Genomic DNA, 19,132 nt, shown 5'->3' with positions numbered 1-19,132 from the left:
CACAGTAGGTCGATGAAACTATCCTAATTGGGCCAGCTGCATCATTCAATCTCGCCATGACGGCATCCCGCCTGGATTCACGATAAGATCGAGTATTAGCACGCGACATCCATGTAGATACGAATGTGTTAGGAAACATCTTAGACCAAGAAGACCCATAATGATACTACATGTGATATGCTAAGTATACGGCTCGAAAGAATAAGTGTCAAGATGCTCCAAATCGGGTTTTGCGAACGGCACTGCATCCGCTTCATACATCAAGTATGCATGTGCTTCGTGATACGTTGTACCCGAGATTATCAGGACATCGTCGTTTCTATGTTGTACATGAATCTATTCTTGAAGTGCTCATTTTCTGAATATAATTTGTATCTTCCGGTGTGATTGGAGGTGAGAGTACCTACGGAGTACAGATACGGGTATGGACCGTATGGTTAATAGTATGTACCTATATGTACCGGATTTTCCCTGGCAGGTGGGGATTTCCTATTTGGGCTGCCGCCGCTTTAATGAAGGTGCTCACACTCAGGCTCCCAGAGTAGATATCAGCACAAGCTCAGAGTCAGTGATGAGCTCAGAACAGTCACGTGCATGATGACTGATATTATGTTGATGCTCATTGGATGCTCACTGATTACTCAGTGACACTCTGTGTCCAATCAGTGAGCAAATCTGATCACTCAGACCACCGCAGACTATACCTTTAATGGAACCGCCCCACAGGGTCGTTTATACTGTGATTCTTAGTTCGTAGATAGCATCGCACCAGCCCTCATTTTCTGAACCCTGCCCATCTCATCAAGAAGGAGATACGTCATGCTCATGGGGCACAGGAGAAAGTGGAGGGCTTCCTCTGTTTCATGATGCTGCGGTCAAGAGTTCTTTCTGAATTCTCATCGTGGCTCGAGCTCGAAATCTCAAATATAAAAGCAAACCATGTCCCAGCCCTAGCATGTTAATCATTCACATGCCTACGCTTTCGGCGCCTATTCTTAATACGTTGAACCAATACCGGGCTCATTTGCCCTGAATACCTGCCCCCTTGTGGCATCGCACTTGATTATGGGCAGAAAAGACTTTTTTGCTGAGCGCGATGAGATCGCAAAGGAGAGACGTCGTCTACAACGGGAAATAAACGGTTATGTTCCTGGAGCTCGCAGACAGGAGGATTCAATTCGGGAGAAAGACAAAAGACTTGCCGAGACCAACAACTTACATCGACAAAACTTGGATCTTTGGCTGAAGTAAGTTAAGGCGCATCTGAAGTGGCAATCCTTCTCATTCATGAGCAACGCTGACTCCTCCTTAGTTTTACTGCAGACCCAGAGAATGGATTTGAATACTACAAGACCTCGTTTGGTTGCCCAGCCCCAAGTCACGAGATGATCAAGGAATTTATCCGCTGGTACATTGGTTCTATTCAAGGCCGACTAAACGAGAATGGACGACCAACGGTAAGAACCGTAGAGGCGTGTGCCGAGCGGTTCTTTGGTGGATTTGAAGAAATTACAAAGACTAAAATCATCCCAGATGATCGAAAAGAAATAAAATCGGTGTGTCTATCGTCACTTCCCTCCTGAGACCTAATCCTTACAGCCATACTAATTTCAAGATAGTGGATAAAAAAAACCCTGACGGCGGAAGGCACAATAGTGAACCAAAAGAAAGAGAAGCTAAAATTCACAAAACATGATTTCCTGAGAACGGTCTCGTCTTTGTGGCAGACAGATCATCAAACTTTTATCCCTGGGTTGCTCAAAGTGGTCATCTTGTTTGCTCTTCAACTGTATCTCTTTACTGGAGCAAGAGTCGGATCTTTCATTCCTTCCAGCAAGGACAAACATGAAAGAGGTCTTCGATACAAAGTAGGGTTTCTTTACTCCAGCGACGTCGTCTACTACTAACCTCTATTCCAGCATATTGACTTGGTACTATTTCCTTCAACCACGGCCCCTTGGGCGGTGGGATGGCGGGTCAAACAGGTCTGGCTCAAGAATAACCGATGTCCACAATACACTGTGTGAGTGGAAAGAGCCCAGTGGCATGCTTTTTGGGTATACTGGGACATTTCCTTTGCTAATAAATATTCTAGATTCGGGATTGGTATCCGGGACAGCAACAGACCGCAATTTGCTTCAGGCTACCTTCTTCTCTCCCTCGTACTAGCACACGGTGCTCTCTTTCGGGTCAACACTGTGGACGATCTAGCACAATTCGATCTCTCAAATGGAGAAATTCCATTGCGATGGAAAGATGAGTACTTGGAAAAGCCAGTCCTCAGACATGCCACGGCAGATGGACCCCAAGAGACTCCTTTGACGAAGCAAAAGTTTTGTTCCTGCTTACGCCAAATCTTCGCCGCTGCGGGATACTTGGGTGAACTGGCAACCATCCACTGCATTCGACGAAATCTAGGGAAAAAAGTCGAAAGTCAGTCCCTGCAACCACGAAAGAAACCCCGAAAGAGGCCACAGTACTAAAGTTTGTTATAGGAAGGCATGGTTCTGCACCTGTGTCTCAAATCATGGCACACCAGGGACCAGACACTTTTCCAGAGCATTATCAAGCCCACTGCCCCTCTATAGATACAGTGTCAGCTGTTCTCGACGAGGCGGACCAATCTGATCACATTGAGTACTTCCAAGGCTACGTCCAATTTTATGAGCGCGGCTTGCCGAGCGAATTGCCAGCAGAAGTCAAGAAAAGTATTCTTGAAAAACCAGACATGGTAAGAATGAGAGATCGGATCGACTCGTTTGAGCGAAGTCACGATGCGAACTCCCTCAAGCACGAGCAGCTGGAATACAGGAAGGCGCTAGTTCGACATCGTCTTTCTGCGCTCAAGCAATATCAAAATCGGTGGGTACGGGAGAAAAGAGACCAGAAAATCATCAACCGGGGAAAGGAAGAGCCGGCGCACTTGGAAAATGACATTTGCACACGCGCTCAAATGTTGATTATGCCCGAGGTTGCGCGAATCGCAACAGCCATGTCCTGCACCAAAGAGCTTTCTTTTGACGAAAAACTTCTTTTTGTCCAAGATCTACAGACGCAGTGTGTCCGTGATTTTGATGTGGTATACCTCCCAAATGAAAGCCCAGCTCAGGGTCTCTGTCCTGTAAATGTTTGACAGAGGTTTTGAACCATTCGATGGGAGAATTTGTTAGAATTCCTGTTTGCATAATGCGCTAATGCACCTAGTACGTAAACGAGCTGGGCTAAGAGTTGGAGACAGGGATCTTAGGGAAACATTTCACCAAAAGTTTCCCTAAGATCCCTGTTCGCATAAGGCGTCAATGCACACCCAAACGAGCCGGGCTAAGATGCATTCTGCATGGTATCTTATGTACGAATCAGGGGCACGTACTAGCGCCGCGATTAGCCGCACGTTCCTCTGTGAGGCAAATCCGTGGCTCAAGGTGCGAGAAAGAAACCATTTCAAAGCCAAAACCACCTATCGGATACCTCTAAGCAGAAAATAGTTGTAGTTTTTCCATTGGGTAGGAAGTAAACGCTATTGGTTGGAAATTTCACTATCACTGCGGGATCTGCAAACATCAGTCAGCTAATTACTTCAGATCTAGGACCTAGACGTATGTTGGGGGGATGTCAAGCAGGTCTATTCAAGAAGCTGCTTCCACGCATCTTTGATAATTGACGGTGTGATGGGACCAAAGAAGTTACTACCTGGGTTGAATCTGCTGCTGTGATGGGTAGAATCCTTTTCGTTCAACATCACCAATTGGGAACTGATTATCTCTTGTCTCGTGGCATCCACCACAATTGCACAGTCATCGCGTCCATGCAGGTAGTGATTTTTTCCCCATTTGGCAAATAGGATGAAGGGTTTTAGAGGTATCTTAGTGTTCGTTCTGTACAGACAGGCCTTGCGAGTCCTACAATGCCCTTGGGGTGTTTGAATTCGTTGGATAAATCCTCCCAATGCCCTAAATTTGAGACTGACTACTGAGTGACGCTTTTTCTCATGCACCTTAAATTCCCATGAGCAATGTAGGCTAAAGCGCTTAGAGAAAGGGAACCGTGCATCATCAGCTATTCATTCCTAAGTACTCATTTTATTACTGGTCCCAGGAGATGACTCCGCATATGCCACCAAACATGGCGCAGTCTCGTGTTCGATCGCTTCACTGCTTCTCGGCGTCCCCGTCTATGTCAGCTTATGGATCCTCTCTGGCCTTTCTAGACTCGGGCGCTGCCATCAGTCGCTTGCATCAGTCGCAGCTCAGGCCCTTTGAAGATGTCCTGTCTTCCAATCAAACTGGTGACGCTCGTTCGTCCAATTTTAGTTGGTTTGGTGTTTAATGCCCCGCTTTATACTATCATCCAGTCCGTTACCCCTCAAGATCTTGCGCGAAATGAGATAACGAAGAGAGGCAAGGTTATAAAGTCGCTGAAAATTCTTTGCCAGATAACGTCTCTCTACTATTACTGTCATAACTCTTGCTACACATCCTCTTGCCACAAACCGCCAGGTCAGAAAGCCCATACTACTATTGAGGATCCTGATCTCGTACCGTCGTCGAATATGAATTGTCCAAATCAAAGTTGCAAGAAAGGCAACATGACTGGGAGAGATACCTGCGAGTTCTGCGGTACCGAACTCCCAGGAACGGAGTAGCAATCTATTGTTTTGGAAATGGTGCGTCTCGATAAGATCTCGGCAGAGCTTCAAATTCTAATCTCATAAATACTAGATGACTGCCATTGCTTGCGAGCAAGTTGGTATGAAAATACCATGAAAAGGAAGCTATCTTGAAGCCTGCGTTTTGCCCGAGACAGTGCCACTCATTACTTTTCCTGTGACAATTTGTGGAATCAAGCGATAGCTCTCTTCGATTCTCATGTTTCTTTCTGTGACAAACTCGAACCACATTCCTTTAGAAATGCCAGTCCTCTCTCATTCAACTTGGGATAGTTGCGTAATGCAAAGAAATCCAACCAAAAATTGCGGGCCTCAGTATGATCCGGCAGGTGTTTGCGAAGCAAGTCTTTCCATTCTTTATCGTCTTGCCCCAAACCAATTCCTGCACAAGTAAATTCCCACCAAACAGGGAAAAATGCCGAAGATTCCCAGTCCAGAATCCCTGCCAGGTTACCATTCTCGACAATGATATTGACGTTGGTCAGATCGCCGTGAGTAAAGGTATAGGGAGCCGCAGTTGGCATCCGCTGACGCAATTTCGAAAGAACTTGCTCCGGCACTTGATTCAAGGCCAACGACATCTCAGCCCATAGTTCATCGTCAGATGAAAACGGCCCGTGACCAATGCCGTATCCATTCGGAAAAAGAAAGGCTGAATAGATTGGTTGCCCACCGATGCTTTCCACTCGGTCCGAGCGAAGCTCATGAAGCTGCATCAAATACTCAGCGGTCTGTTTTGCGACGCGTTCTTTGTCGGCCGATGTCATCTTTGGCCAAATTTCGCTCAATGGTTGACCTCGAATCCGTTTGGTAAGGAGAAAATATGCCCCGTCGTCTTCCTGCCATTCTTCGATGATTCGAGGTATAGGAATTGAGGTTTTTGATGCCAAAAACCTGATATTGGGGACTTCGAAATTGGGTGGCTCAGTAGACCGTTCTTTCAAGATCAAGTTTGAGCCTAAAGACCACACCCCTCGATTACTGACACCGTAGAAAAGATTCACGTGACTCTGGTAACGACATGCCTCTTGGCGTGTTGGTGACCAGCTACACGCTGAACAGGTATTTTCGGTGGCCATTTGGTAAAGAAACGATTTTTTTTTCTTGAAGGGATGTCAGATTTTGGTGGAGTCAGGAGCATGAAAGGCTTTTATACTGATTATACTGAGGGAAGGAGGGGGTCCTGCTCCGTGCGCCGCACGGCAAGGGGAACCTTTTGCCACGTACTTTTTAGTGGGGCGAATATACCTTTATCGCTAATGAGATCAACCATCATTAATGCAGCTTTGGCACAGCGCACAAAAGTGAGATCATTTTCTCAGTCTGCATGAAGCTGTGGACCTCAAAACATGGCAGTTGCAAGGACCGGAGAATCCTGTGCTAGCTAGCTCGACCATAGCAACAACCAGATTGTGACCTTGTATTGCTTATACTGCGCATTTGAGACAGCTGCTGTAGAGTGATAATGTCAAAGCGCGCTCTTATATGGAAGTATCTGGCTGGTTATCACAGAAGGCTCGATTTGGGCTGTCCGCTAATCTGATTCCCTGTCCTAGCGCCGCAGAGTCACCTGATGTGAACCTGAGGGCCTTCTCCTTTGGTTGAGAGTCAGATAACGGCCCTTGTCGTAAACTAAACGGACGGTTATTTGATCATGGAATCGATATCATTCCATGGCAATAACCATGGGCTTCAGGTTGGAGATAACCGTGGCTCGATCAATGCAGAGTTTCATCTGCCTCAGGGTAAGTCAGAGGAACGGAACCCAACAGGTCATGGCCGACTGACTAATTGCCGCTTCCCTCTAGAGCGACCAGAACTCCGCCCAGCCCTTTGTCAACTGTGCCATTCACGCGCGACCCGGACTTTGTCCGTTGCGATACACTACTTGATCAGATATATCGTAAAAGCTCGGTCGCGGAGTCGAGGATAGCTAATGGTAAAAGCATCCATCTTCTGTCGGTGGTGGTGGAAGGATGGGGGGAAGGACCAACAACAAACAAGCAAGCAATATAGTCTACCAAAAGCTTGGAACTATAAATTAGGGAGACTCTTCATCCGTCTCAAGAATATCTATTAATCCATTTCGGAGAACATCCTCAGATATACTGAGCTATGTCTTCCTCAACCACTGGTGGAGTTTCAAGACGTAGTACGAGAAACAAGAGACCATTTAATCCAGAAAAGCTGCAAGAGCTGGCTGAAAGCGAGAGCGGTGTTAACAGCCTAGAAATGAGGCAATGAAAGCATGAAGGGGACAGCGATACGAAGCGCTGTATAGATACGGAGGACAGCGCTAGCTAAAGGCTGCCCTCATAGAGGAGAGAAAAGGAAGGGATGAGAAAACCATGATATGATTCCTGACTATCTATTCGAGGGATTCAGGGGGGTTTATATACCCCTGACCTCGGAGCAAAAGGGATCCGACAAAAGTGGAGCACAATGAAAACTCTTCGATACCAGGTGGAGGAGCCCTACGCTCCTGACAGGTGTCTTCCAACCCAAGGTTGCTGCTGCGGATGCGCAAGCCTCGTAAATCCAGCCAGGTTCCAGTAAAGGTAGCGGCGCACATACAACCAACCAAAGCCAGTGGGTCCAGTCACAGTCGAAGCCCCCCTACAGCGCTCAAGAGGAGCAGCCAAGTCCTTCTTGTACGGGAGAAACGATTCCAGGTGGACCCAACGACCAGCCTATGGGAGACGCCAATTCTGAATGGAATTCATCTGTGTCTCCTACGGCCAGCCCAAGGCCGGGTCATAGAGCTGAAGACGCAGCGGAATCCGGTAGTCCCGCTCCTGTCGGCGCCAATGACCCGCTGGACTCGTCGGATGAGGTCCTGACTGACCTGCAGAAGCTCTCAATCGGCCACGGGGTCCTTGGCCTCCGCCCTCATCCGTCTGGGGCTTTTCTACCATTTCAAAATATACTCGGTTCTTCTCCATAGGCCCCTGAGGGCCACGAAGATGATAGTGCTCTGTTCAGAATTTACCCAAACAACATGACACGCTTCAGGGATGGCTTGAAATGAGCACGACTCAGGGTGTATTATAGTACAAATAGTGAACTGATTCTCCGACGGCCAAATGATGCACAGGCAGAGCAGAAGAACTTGAAGAAAATCAATCCGCGCAGCAGAAAATGAAGGGCATCGAAAATGGGACACAACGGAATTCCTCTTCGATATCTCGCGAGAACACTGTATCCGTCAGGGAATTTCGGGTAGGAGTAAAATATTCAATAAGGTTACCTGCGCTTCTGGAACACCCACCAGCATTCACAGTGGTCGCCAAGCTGAGAGACATGGTTTCAGTAAAATTGTTGTCTGCTGCAGCATACAATGATCCAACGTTATACGCTTCGCATGCTTTAATTGCCCTTTGACCAACCGTATAATCTCCTTCCCGGGCTGCAATGGCAGCAGGTAGGAGAAAGTGTAGGGCCGCTGAATCATCCATGTTCTCTCTATATGCCGCAAAGTTTTGCTCCCAGTTCACGAGGTAACCAAACTCCTGTAACGTTTGTCTTGATCCTCCGCTTGCTCTTATTCCTTGGATAATGGCCGTCAATGAATAGTAGAAGGAAGACAACACATCACCGACGGAATCCTACGGTCGGAAACCTGCCGAACCCATCAGAGGGAACACAACAGAGCAGGAGAAACCGGATGAAGACGTTTGCAATAAGAGCCAGGGTCCTAACGGGAAGGAATATCCAAGTCCGAGAGATCTGCAAGATCCCAACGGCGAACGGCGCTACGGCCTTGAACAGAATCCTTTGATCGAAGCTCTATCTCAACAAGTCTTTTGGATTCAGGCTCAGTGTGCATCCAGAAATGACGGGAGAACAATATAAAAAGAGTGGTAGACATCGACACAAATTAAGCGGCCACTCAACCACTCGTCAGATTATTTTTTAAACATCAGCCAATCCCTGGGAAACCTAATGCAACCTATTTCTCTTGACGAGGAGGAGGGAGGTTCCAGCGGTGGAGACCGAGGAAAAGATAATCCTGGACTCAATTCTGTTAAGACATCCCAAAGACTTAATCAGATTGACTGTGTTCGAGCCAACGGGGTTGGCGATCATATCGCGTTGCCACAGTTGGCTGTATGTGGTGACCAGTCGGCGGGCAAGAGTTCTGTTCTGGAAGGTATCACGGGATACCCCTTTCCCCGAAAGGATGGACTCTGTACACAGTTTCCCACCGAGATAGTGCTGCGTCATGACACTGAAGTCAGCTCGATGACTGCGAGCCTTCTCCCGAGCGCATCCCGTTCCCCCGAGGAGAAGGAGAAGTTTGCAGCGTTTCATCGAGAATTTCGAGACTTCAACGAGCTGCCGACTATTATTCGCGAAGCCTCATTCATGATGGGGGTTCGAGGTTTCAATGAATTTGCCGACGCCCCTGGATTCGCTGCAGATGTTCTTCGACTTGAATTAGTTGGGAACACCGGACTTCATTTGACTCTTGTTGATCTACCGGGCCTGATATCGGTTGCCGAGGATGACGAAGATGTTGAAATCGTGCAAGGGCTGGTTGATTCGTATCTTGAGAGCTCCCGCACGATAATTCTTGCTGTTATTCCGGCCAGCAGTGACGCAGAGACACAACGTATCATCCAGCGTGCGAGGCATTTTGACAAGGAAGGCGTGAGGACAGTGGGTATCATCACTAAGCCCGACCTTATCAACAAGAACACCGAAGAGAGAGTTGCGCGACTGGCAAAAAATCTCGATCGCACCAAGTTAAACCTTGGCTTCTTCCTCGTCAAAAACCCCTCTCCGGATGAATTAGTGGCTGGGGTGAGTTTTCGGCAGCGTCATCGGGCGGAAATGGAGTTCTTCTCTAGTCAACGTTGGAAGGCCCAAGGAATCGTCCTACACGAATTGGTATCGCCAATCTACGTTCCTTTCTGGAGGATCTCTTGGATAGCCATATTGAGCGAGAATTACCCAAGGTTCAGCAGGAGGTTCGACGTTTATTACAACTGGTGGATGAGGAGATCGATAACCTTGGGATCGAGAGGTCAAATGCAGGGCAAGTTCGACTATTTCTCACACACATCAGCACTGAATTCCATGCCATTATCAAGAATGGCCTTGAGGGAAATTATGATGGTCGGGACGGGGACTTTTTTGCAGACAGTTCTCCAGGCACTTGCCGTCTGCGTGCTGTAATTCATCGAGAAAACGAGCGTTTCGCCGACTACATGAGGAACCACGGTCAACGGAGAAAAATCGTCACTGCTCATGGCGACGGTGAAGACATGGATGATTCAACAGAAGAAATTGTGAAAGACCAAAACGAGGAACTTTTGGTGACACAAGAAGAGATGTTTTCTTGGATTAGAGAGGTACGTCGAAAGTTGCAGGCTGACGGGCAATGGCTGACGATAATAGATGTACCACGAATCCAGAGGTCGGGAGCTACCAGGGAACTACAACCATTCTCTACTTCAGCGCTTGTTTCACATTCAATCGTGTCGCTGGAATGAAATTGCTCGACGTCACATTGAGTCTGTCGTGAAAATGGTGACTCAATTTGTGCACCGGGCCTTGAATTTCGTGGTCAAAGACGCCGGTGTCGGTGACAAATTGCGAAAGCACATTATGGTCAAATCGATGAGAATACAAGAGAGGCTCATGAAGAACTTGCCAAGCTTTTACAAGACGAAAAAGGCCACCCGATTACCTATAATCACTACTATACTGACAACATTCAAAAAGCGAGACACGACGAAGCGAAAGCAAGCATTCAAGCATCCGTCAAAAGAGCAGCTGAATCGGATTGGGGCGGCAGTGTCCACTTCAGCAACTCTCCTTATGAAATGGATCGAATGATTTCGTCTCTACAGAAACGTGTGGAGGTGAATATGGTTGAGAGAGCTTGCTCCGAGGTATTGACCGACCTAAATGCGTATTATAAGGTGAGTCATCCACCTGTCCTAGGTCAGTTCTAGTCATAACACGCGTTCTAGGTTGCGATGAAAACATTTGTGGACAATGTGTGCCGCCAAGTGATTGAAAGGCATATTCTGGCCAAGTTGGGCGGAGCATTTCATCCAACAGTTGTCAGCAGTTTCTCAGATGAGGAGCTAATACGTCTGGCTGGCGAATCGCTACAAACCACCCGCCGACGTACTGAGAAACTGCAATTGAAACGGAGTCTGGAGGCAAGTCTTCAAGAGCTATCCATTTAGTCATATTTCTGCAGTCGTATGAGTCCCTCCGGGTGGGGTTTTCTCCCACTGGGTTTCCCCCACCTCTACGCGAATGCGGGAGTAAACTTCTTATTCGAAAATGCTTGGATAGTTTCCTTAATCGAATTTTTTGAGTTATTCAAATAACGAACAATTGTCACCGAATTCACCTCTGCATAGGGGCCTCTTAGTACTCGACCAATTTATTCAGCGCTTCTGTGAACCCATTTCTACCAGCTCGATGCGGTAAACCATCTCTCTGTTCTACGACCACATTGAGCAAAATAGAGCCTTTTGTACATACAGGACATCGTCAAAAAGGTATCAGAAGTCGCCGTTTCGCATTACGATCTTTGCATTCTATAAAGCGTAATATCGTAACGTGGTTCTCATGTTCTCCATTGCCATCGAGTAATTATCATAATAAAAGAGCCAGGGGCGTTTTGGTTCTTTTGTGGTTGGTTGGAAAGGGACATGTGAGTGTGATTTGGGTAATTTAATGGATTGAGAGAAGTATGCTGCCTGTCAGCTATGATTTCTCGAGGTTGTTTCCTTTCCAAGGGTTTTGTCGTTAAATCCAGGCTCTTTTGTATTTTAAGGTCACACCGCCTTCAACTCTATCTTCCTGAAACGGATTAGCGCATACCGAGATAATGCCCGAGACAAGCCAAAGAACCTCTAGGGGCGCGACCGCGCTGCACTCACGTAACAGCGCTACTTACTTGGCAGTGTTAGCCCCTCATCCTTAGAATAATCCAGGAGCTTTGGTCCACATCACATCATTGCTTCTGAAGGTGATAATTACAAGCGCAGGGTCGCTCCCAGAAGCAGCGCATTGTCCCGGTGAAATTACTCAAATCTTATTGAGTTGATGATATCGGGAGATACTGAGCTCAGGAAATTATTGCTAGACAAACGGTCAAGAACAAACGGTCAAGGGGAATTAACCGGCGGATTGCCCAACAACACTTATCCAGCGAGCCTTCTATCTACTGTGTCGAGTTAAGTGCTTTCTGACGTCCGGGTAAGCGAGCGTAGTGGCCCCGGTGAGCGGCATTGGTGAACTAATTGGTGGTCAGGGATAGTTCCATCCTCCGATATTTTGCCCACAATGGTCAAGTCGATGCACGAAAGATATATGACCATCCGAGCCTTGCGGGGCTAAGATTTTGTTAAATGTCCACACGGCCTGTTTTACCCAGAGAGAAGTTCGTGAGGGGCGTCTAATATATAATTTAATCGGCGGATGACGAATGGGGATGTCAAGTGGATCCCCTCCAGAAATCGCTCCACCTATCTTTTACACATACTTCCCAGGGTAATAGTTGACCGGGCTGTGGGATCTGGGATCAAAACAAGAAGCGTCCGGTTAGACACTGCTATGTTGAGCAAAATTGCTTTTGTCTATCACCAATCAGGAAGTCAATATATCCCGTGCTGTGGTAGCCCTCACAGTGCAAAAAATCATGGCCACCCTGAGTTATCTTTAATCATTTCGTTGTTGGCTCATTCCTAGTTTTGCCACATGGAACCAAAACTATCACTTTCTTTCTCTCTTCGGTTGTCTTTCTTTGCGCTTGATGCGCCATTGGCACCTCGGCCGCCCATCTCTGCACCAACTTTGCGACACCGATCCAGGAACAACCACACATGGTCCCCCTTTCTCACTTTGACCGCGCCAGCCGGTATACTCGTGCCGTCATAGAAGACGAAGGGAATGAGAATTTCGGTATATTGCAGGTCTACTCGGCACTTGCTTGTATCTCGCACAATGGTGTACACGAACACACCCAAATGCAATATTGCATGATTATTGACTTGGCATTTCTTTTTCTCTCACTTGACAATAGAATGATTGCCAAAAGGCCAAACATCCAGAAGACAGATGGCAATTATCTTTGACAGAATGAAGGTCTATTGTTCCTTTAGCCTGTGGCCACCATGTTCCGTCATGCTTTTTTGCGGGCTTCCTTTTGACGCATGGTCAGGGTGTGTGTCAAGAATGCGATGGAAAAAACACCAGTCTTGTCTATTGCTCTACTACTTGCAAGATCACGTGCGTTCGTGGCCCCGAAGATGCAGCTTCGAGCCTATCGGTTTGTTGTTACAGTGAACAACATAGTATCAGACATTTTTATCCAGCTCTCCGGGGCACTGGTCAGTGGTTGTACAAATGCCATCGAGATATGCGAGGGAAGAAGGGCTGGGCTGGCCAACCACGCTGTTGACACCCAGACCATCACTGATGAAGCCGTATCGGCAAAACAAGCCGGCAGCCCTCGCACGCTGGATTAGAATTAAATCATCATCGGCGAAAACTTCAGCTTCCTCCCGAAATATTTTCCAGAAGAGGGATTCGAGCTCTCTGCGGTTGTCGTAGTAGTGCCATCCCTTTGAATTCATGAATCCAAGGACATTTTCGAAGCCCCACAAAGAAAAGCCAAAAGGAAGAATCCTTGCCTCGGCCCAGTCAACAATGCCCGTGAGCTTCCCACTTTCCGGGTCTATGAGGATATTCATCTCACAAAGGTCGCCATGAGTGAGAACAAAAGGTAATGCCCCCGAGAAGAGCGATAGGAGGTCTCTGCGGATGCTGACTAATCTCGATTTGAATCGAGGTGGTAAGATTTGGGCAAGGACATTGAACTTTTGGTCAAACTCCGCATGGAGTGCCTTGGTAACGTCTCCCTGTATTGGCTGGCGCTTGTTCCACGATTGTGCGAAGAATCTGTCCACGATACTGAACTGGCGGCAAACAAGAGAATAGCCTTCTAGACGTACCTTGCGAAGTCTCTGGTGGTGTTTTGCTGTCGAGATATCGATTCTGGTGGCTGTATGGGGGATACATCGCGTGCGAGAATATAAGGAATGCCAGGGAGTTTCTCCATCTCGTAGATATGTAGGGGTTGTTCGGTTCCAATAGTTTCATGATAATTGACAACAGCAACAAACTCAGGATGAGCTGCCTTAGCAAGGGTCATAATCTCTTGGTCGATCCTCGAGTCTTCGACCCGAAACTGGAACAGCTTTGACCCTGCGGTCACAGTATAGCTAAACGCTCCCTGTATTTGCACAGGGATGACTTGGTCACTTGGATCAGTGGCGTGGGAGCGCACAAAATCATCGCATTGCTGTCGGGTTACGGATGGGTTTGACGCGAAGAACGAGTCGATTGTGTCGTCGAGGTTGTAAAGCTTGATCATAGTGGTAAATTGGGAAATTATCAGTGAAAAGCGGTTCAGTTCTGCGGGGCTTGGAAATTTTGGAAAATGTAGGGGGGCACGAAGGGGTTTTAGCACTGGCTTAGGATTTATACCTTGAAGGGTCACCTCCCAATCAAGGCCCAATCCACGTGATATATAGCGGCACACCGCTAATTATACAACCTTTTATTTCCGTTTGGGTATTTTAGACCCGCTTCAGCCTTGAGCGAGATATGGTTACATTATTTACACGGCCAAATTTGCCCGGGCGCCAGTTCTTGAGGGGTGTTTAAATAAGATTCGGCGGGTGACAAGTGGGGATGTTAAGTGGATCCAGCCCGAACCACCTTCACGCATCTTTTACGCGGAATATTGACCGTAATGGGACCAAAAGAAAAGGCATCCGGTTAGTGCTGGGTTGGTTAATAGTGTGCTTTTCAATCATAACATCCGGGTATAATGGTATTGGATATTGTTACGGAGATGCTAGGCACGAATCAGTTGCGGGCCGCAACTAACGGATGGGCCAGCGAGAGACAACCAATCCATCTGTCATCAGTGAGCAAGAACATGGTACATGATCCACCCTGTTTAAATTGAAGCAAGCGACAATTTAGCATACAAGTCCTTGCTCTATTCTTGTTGGTAGGATGTGGTCACAACTTACAAGTCAAAGAAATAAATCTTATAAGTTGACTGAAGTAAGTATAAATTCTTGTCTGGGGATCTAAAACTAGCTACCAAAAGGTCCGTGTAGGTTTATAGCTTTGGGGCCAAGGCTTCATGAGATGCCTCAACCTACGAGTCTCCAGGTGAGTGATGCCCTTGACCCTGAGAATCCTCGGACCTCAGCCTTAAGACACCGAGATGTGACATTGGTGATAGGCTTGCATGTGGCACCCAAGGAGACAGGTCAGACGGAAGGATCCTTCAATTGACAGACTGGCGGCTGCCAGCTAACTAGTTCGCCTGCTCTCCCTCTCTCTCTCTTTCTGCTCTCCGTCGACCTGAATACATACAGAGTTTCCTCCATTGTTTCTACACCTGTATTGTACTCTAACTCACATGAAATTTGACCCGGCAACCAACCCTCCATTTCATTATTCCTCCTACACCTCCCCTGTTGCTCTGATTGCAATGGAAATTGATGCTATTCTCACATTCGCGGTCTAGGCGAGTACGCTAGCAGCGAAGCTCAGTCCAGACGTCCAGTGATACTGCTCGAGGAAAGAGATCTCCGTGTTTGGGTCGTCTGTTGATTCTCTTACCTGTGCGACCAGATGGATACGAGGATTTGAACGTCGCGAACTATGGGCCAAGAGTGAAGAGAAAAAGGCCGGGAGGAGTTGTCGGCAGGTCAATCTCGAACTTTAAAAATTCAGCCTGAAGGCCACGGGTTTCTCTCGATAGGCCTGAGACTTTGTGATTCTTGGTCGAGCGTACGATGGATCAGTGTGTCGATAAACACGTTCGCGGTCGGCCGAAGATGTTGTCTTGATTGCCTGAAGCAGGTTGACGAGGGCGTACTGAGTGCCCATCGCTGTTTCGACTGAGACGTGAACACATTCGAGAACGGCGCTATCGGGGCGCACAGTAAATAAATCGGCACCGATGACCCAAACACAAAGATCTCTTTCCTCGAACAGCATCAGCGGCCTGGTTTTAAGCTGGACTCTCGAGCTTGCCAATCTGTCTATTCACAAGCGCGCTGGCACCGTTTTTGGACCTCTAAATAGCTTAGTGCTGCGATACCCGGTCATCCGGCTCGGCCTACTATGCGGATTTTGAAAAAATTCTGACTTGGAAAACGGCGTTCAAAAAGGAATTTACCGATTAAGTCGTCTCTTGCAAAGAAACTACTGAGATTTGCGCGAGACTGGCGGCGTAAAAACTTCCAATCGTGATTCGTGGATATTTTAGGACGAGCGTCAGGCTATTAAGCGACATTTCTAGGATAGACACCTTCGTCATTATTGTGAGTAGCACAGGCACACATGTTTAGAAACCACACTGTTTCAGATTGCATGTCCAACAGACCCTTGAACTCCCCGGCAAGCTGATTCTCGGTAGTTGATATGAGCCTCTTGGGTCCCGCGGGCCGGGCCTACCCTGCCGCGCTCGGAACCATCAATGCGCATACCAAGGTCCAAGACTGAGGATTTGGCGACGGCTCTGCCAAGTTGCTTAGTATCATGATTAACTAGCCATAATTACCCCCCACTAGTAGAATAATATGTACCTACAAACAGAGATGGCTAATAACCTTCTAAGATGGAAGCACAGTTTATTCTTATCGTCTATACTCTGCCAGCCTGCATCCCGTCCCCGCTACCTCTGCATCCTGATCTCTCAGATGCCTCAACAGAAGACATCCTCGTCGAAGACTTGGATCCGCCTTGGTGACTGTTGCTCTCTGGACTGGAACTCTAGCTTGATCGCTGCCCGATGGAAGAATCATTGATCCTCGATGAGCCTCCAACGGAGCAATTCTTATGTGCTCTGGAACGAGTGACAAATGGAAAGGCGTTAGATTGCAAGTAACCCGACGGATCGTCTCTGGCCGGATACGCGATTCATGGAAGATTAGGCGATTCTAGTTCGCATAACTATGCGGCAAGAAAAAGCTTTGTGATCGACATCGGCTATTGGGCTGCATTGCATGAGCACGGGCTGGGTGTGGGGTTGCTTGACGACAAGACGTGTACGCAGTACAGAGATGAAGTCATCTCCGCGGAGAGGATGGAGCAGCTGAGTGCATATGATGAGGAGTGTACTTTTTTCTTCTTCAGTTGTAGCGGATATTTAGGATCCTATCTCGATCTGTCATCGAGGTCGTTTTGCTTTTAGGACCATCGAGATTCACCTTGTACGGGGATGGAGATATTTTCGGGTCAATGCACGTTATCTTCTCACCGTGCGCCGGCCAAGAAGACTCGCGACTCCGAGTCTAGAAGTCGACATGTAACTTTTCCGTTCCGATCGCCATTCAGGTCTTCCAGATCAGTTGCCGTTCGCGAAAGGGTCATAGCCATGAATTACACAGTACGGAGTATATAATTATCATTGGTTAATTTCCGGAAGCTCATGAGTCTTCGCCAAGTGGATCTCACGGAGCCTCGGGAGTCGGGACAGATAGGCCTCCAATAAACTACGCAGTAGCGCCGACGGGCGTTCGAGAGCCGTCCATTTTAGGCTGATTTAGCGTCAATCATGGGTGCCTCTGACGTTTTGCCAAGCCAAAAGATAGCTCCAAGGATGCAGAAACGAACGTCAGACGGCATGAGAAAGGGATTGTTGTGATTTGGTGGTCGATAAAGTATAGAAAGTAGCGAGGATGCGCATAATCATTTATGCATCTATGACTGGCGATGGGCGAATAAAACCGGGATACGTAAATTAATCTGGTGTAGGATGGAAAGAAAGAGAGGGTGGGGGTGAAAGAGCGGAATGAATTAAGGTAGAAATGGGGCTCGAGAACACAATTTCGAAAAGCCCATTGGATATTTCCCTGTTCCTGTCACGTTGGGGCAGTTGGGGGCGTTTGCTTTTACAATACCTTCTCTTGCAAATTGCCCAATTTCCCGGTTTTTACAAGTCGATTCATCATCAAGGGAGAAAATGAAATAATCCGGGGTCAACTGAGAGATCACGGGGCTCAACCGGGCAACTCAAAAACGAGCATCTCACCCCTTTCCTCTCTTCAATTCCTCACTCGGGTTTGACTCTCATCATGAGCTCCCCAATGCCAATTACCACTCAGCCCGAGACTGAAGGCGTTGCTCGACCGGCTACCACTTCTCCCCAGACCCTCGACAACGTCCGCTGTTCCCGCTGCCAGCGAACCCTCAACATAGGCCCATCAGGCGGTGCCGTTCAATTCGGCATGAACTCCTACTACTGCAGCCGTTGCGCTGCCAAGGTCGGCTTTGGGGGATGAAACGAGCACACAAAACACCTTTCACCAAAATATCAACTTGTCGACCAGACCACCAAATCAGCAAAGTGGGGGGATCTCCGCGGACTAGTGAGCGGCTGAGCGAATCACCATCGAACTTTTCACTCCCAACCACCGAAAAAACGTTCCCCTATTCGTCGCAAGGGCAGATGCGACTTGTTTCCCTGAACGAAATATTATTCTACTCTGTATTTTCGACACTTCTCTCTGCGATTTCGCCTCGGGCCCTGCATCCGAGAGTTTCTGTGATATTTTGCGGGCGGTGCCGGCACTGCCCCTCTGCATTGGTCCCGATAAAGAATACGACCACGGGTTTATGAAAAAATTATTCACAGTTCAGTCAGCTGGCTTCTCTGCCATGTGTGGCTGAGACAACGAGTTATTCGGGATTTGAGGGCAAGTCCGAGGGTCGGAGCTCCGCAGTGCAACTCAATCTCGGACCCTGGACCCTGAACGGAGTTACGGACTTGGTTCTCTCCGCTCAGTTGATCGTGAGAAATGTTATTATTATGCTGTTGCATTCTCTACTGTTGCTTCTTGATTTGCCGGACCAAATCAAGAACTTGACCTATTTGATTCGGATGTTAAACCGCTCATTTTCTAGCGGAATGCTTTCAGGCCTTGCTTTGGATGTACTTTGCATGGTGTTATTCAAGCTAGCCGCATGGAGTCAAGCTTCATCCTTTATTTTTCCGTTCCTGATCGATATTTAACCCACTGATTTCTGTCTTTCTACTTCCCACTGACGTTGATATCGCTAGTCCATATACTGTGATAAACCACTTACTTCACTTCATTCACCATTTCTAAAACAAAGCCATACAAATTATGAGTTGATCATTGCCTGAATTTTGAAAGAGAACACTACGTATCTGGTCCGCTGATCATTTTCCTTTGGAGCTGCAACGCCACTCACTAGACCCCTAGCCCTACCGGGATATCCGATCTCACTTTCTAACGTTATGATAGAACCAGATAATACACGCCCCTTGCTGTCCAATCCTCTGCACATAGCATATCGATCTAGATAGCGACGATAGCGGAGCTACTCTGCCCCAGGGGCGATATCCAACCCGATGACCGGCGGATCATGTCATGAACGATCCCT

The 19,132-nt window shown here is 47.7% G+C and overlaps 5 protein-coding genes across 5 annotated transcripts; 3 read left to right on the top strand and 2 right to left on the bottom strand.

Moving 5' to 3' along the window:
- Positions 1-1,065: 1,065 nt before the first annotated feature.
- On the top strand, positions 1,066-3,133 carry N7515_002142 (uncharacterized protein; the record flags this gene model as incomplete). The annotated part of the gene is made up of 6 exons (XM_056662886.1): positions 1,066-1,247; positions 1,313-1,556; positions 1,620-1,868; positions 1,920-2,023; positions 2,096-2,433; positions 2,496-3,133. 6 exons carry the CDS (start codon positions 1,066-1,068, stop codon positions 3,131-3,133), a joined length of 1,755 nt encoding a protein of 584 aa, XP_056524999.1.
- Positions 3,134-4,863: 1,730 nt separating this feature from the next.
- On the bottom strand, positions 4,864-5,433 carry N7515_002141 (uncharacterized protein; the record flags this gene model as incomplete). The annotated part of the gene is made up of 1 exon (XM_056662885.1): positions 4,864-5,433. One exon carries the CDS (start codon positions 5,431-5,433, stop codon positions 4,864-4,866), a length of 570 nt encoding a protein of 189 aa, XP_056524998.1.
- Positions 5,434-8,608: 3,175 nt separating this feature from the next.
- N7515_002140 (putative dynamin GTPase) lies at positions 8,609-10,866 on the top strand (the record flags this gene model as incomplete). Its single annotated transcript, XM_056662884.1, has 5 exons — positions 8,609-9,469; positions 9,517-10,020; positions 10,067-10,253; positions 10,394-10,593; positions 10,645-10,866. 5 exons carry the CDS (start codon positions 8,609-8,611, stop codon positions 10,864-10,866), a joined length of 1,974 nt encoding a protein of 657 aa, XP_056524997.1.
- A 2,124-nt stretch (positions 10,867-12,990) lies between these two features.
- N7515_002139 (aminoglycoside phosphotransferase family protein) lies at positions 12,991-14,069 on the bottom strand (the record flags this gene model as incomplete). Its single annotated transcript, XM_056662883.1, has 2 exons — positions 12,991-13,594; positions 13,648-14,069. The coding sequence occupies 2 exons, from the start codon at positions 14,067-14,069 to the stop codon at positions 12,991-12,993; spliced, it is 1,026 nt and encodes a 341-aa protein (XP_056524996.1).
- Positions 14,070-17,799: 3,730 nt separating this feature from the next.
- On the top strand, positions 17,800-18,006 carry N7515_002138 (uncharacterized protein; the record flags this gene model as incomplete). Its single annotated transcript, XM_056662882.1, has 1 exon — positions 17,800-18,006. The coding sequence occupies one exon, from the start codon at positions 17,800-17,802 to the stop codon at positions 18,004-18,006; it is 207 nt and encodes a 68-aa protein (XP_056524995.1).
- Between the last annotated feature and the right edge of the window lie 1,126 nt (positions 18,007-19,132).

The sequence above is a fragment of the Penicillium bovifimosum genome (genome assembly GCF_028826915.1).
Source record: "Penicillium bovifimosum strain IBT 22155 chromosome Unknown utg000002l_segment0_segment0, whole genome shotgun sequence".
Classification (NCBI taxonomy): domain Eukaryota; kingdom Fungi; phylum Ascomycota; class Eurotiomycetes; order Eurotiales; family Aspergillaceae; genus Penicillium; species Penicillium bovifimosum.
The sequence above is the reverse complement of the archived record's forward strand: the minus strand, read 5'-3'. Positions and strand labels throughout refer to the sequence as shown.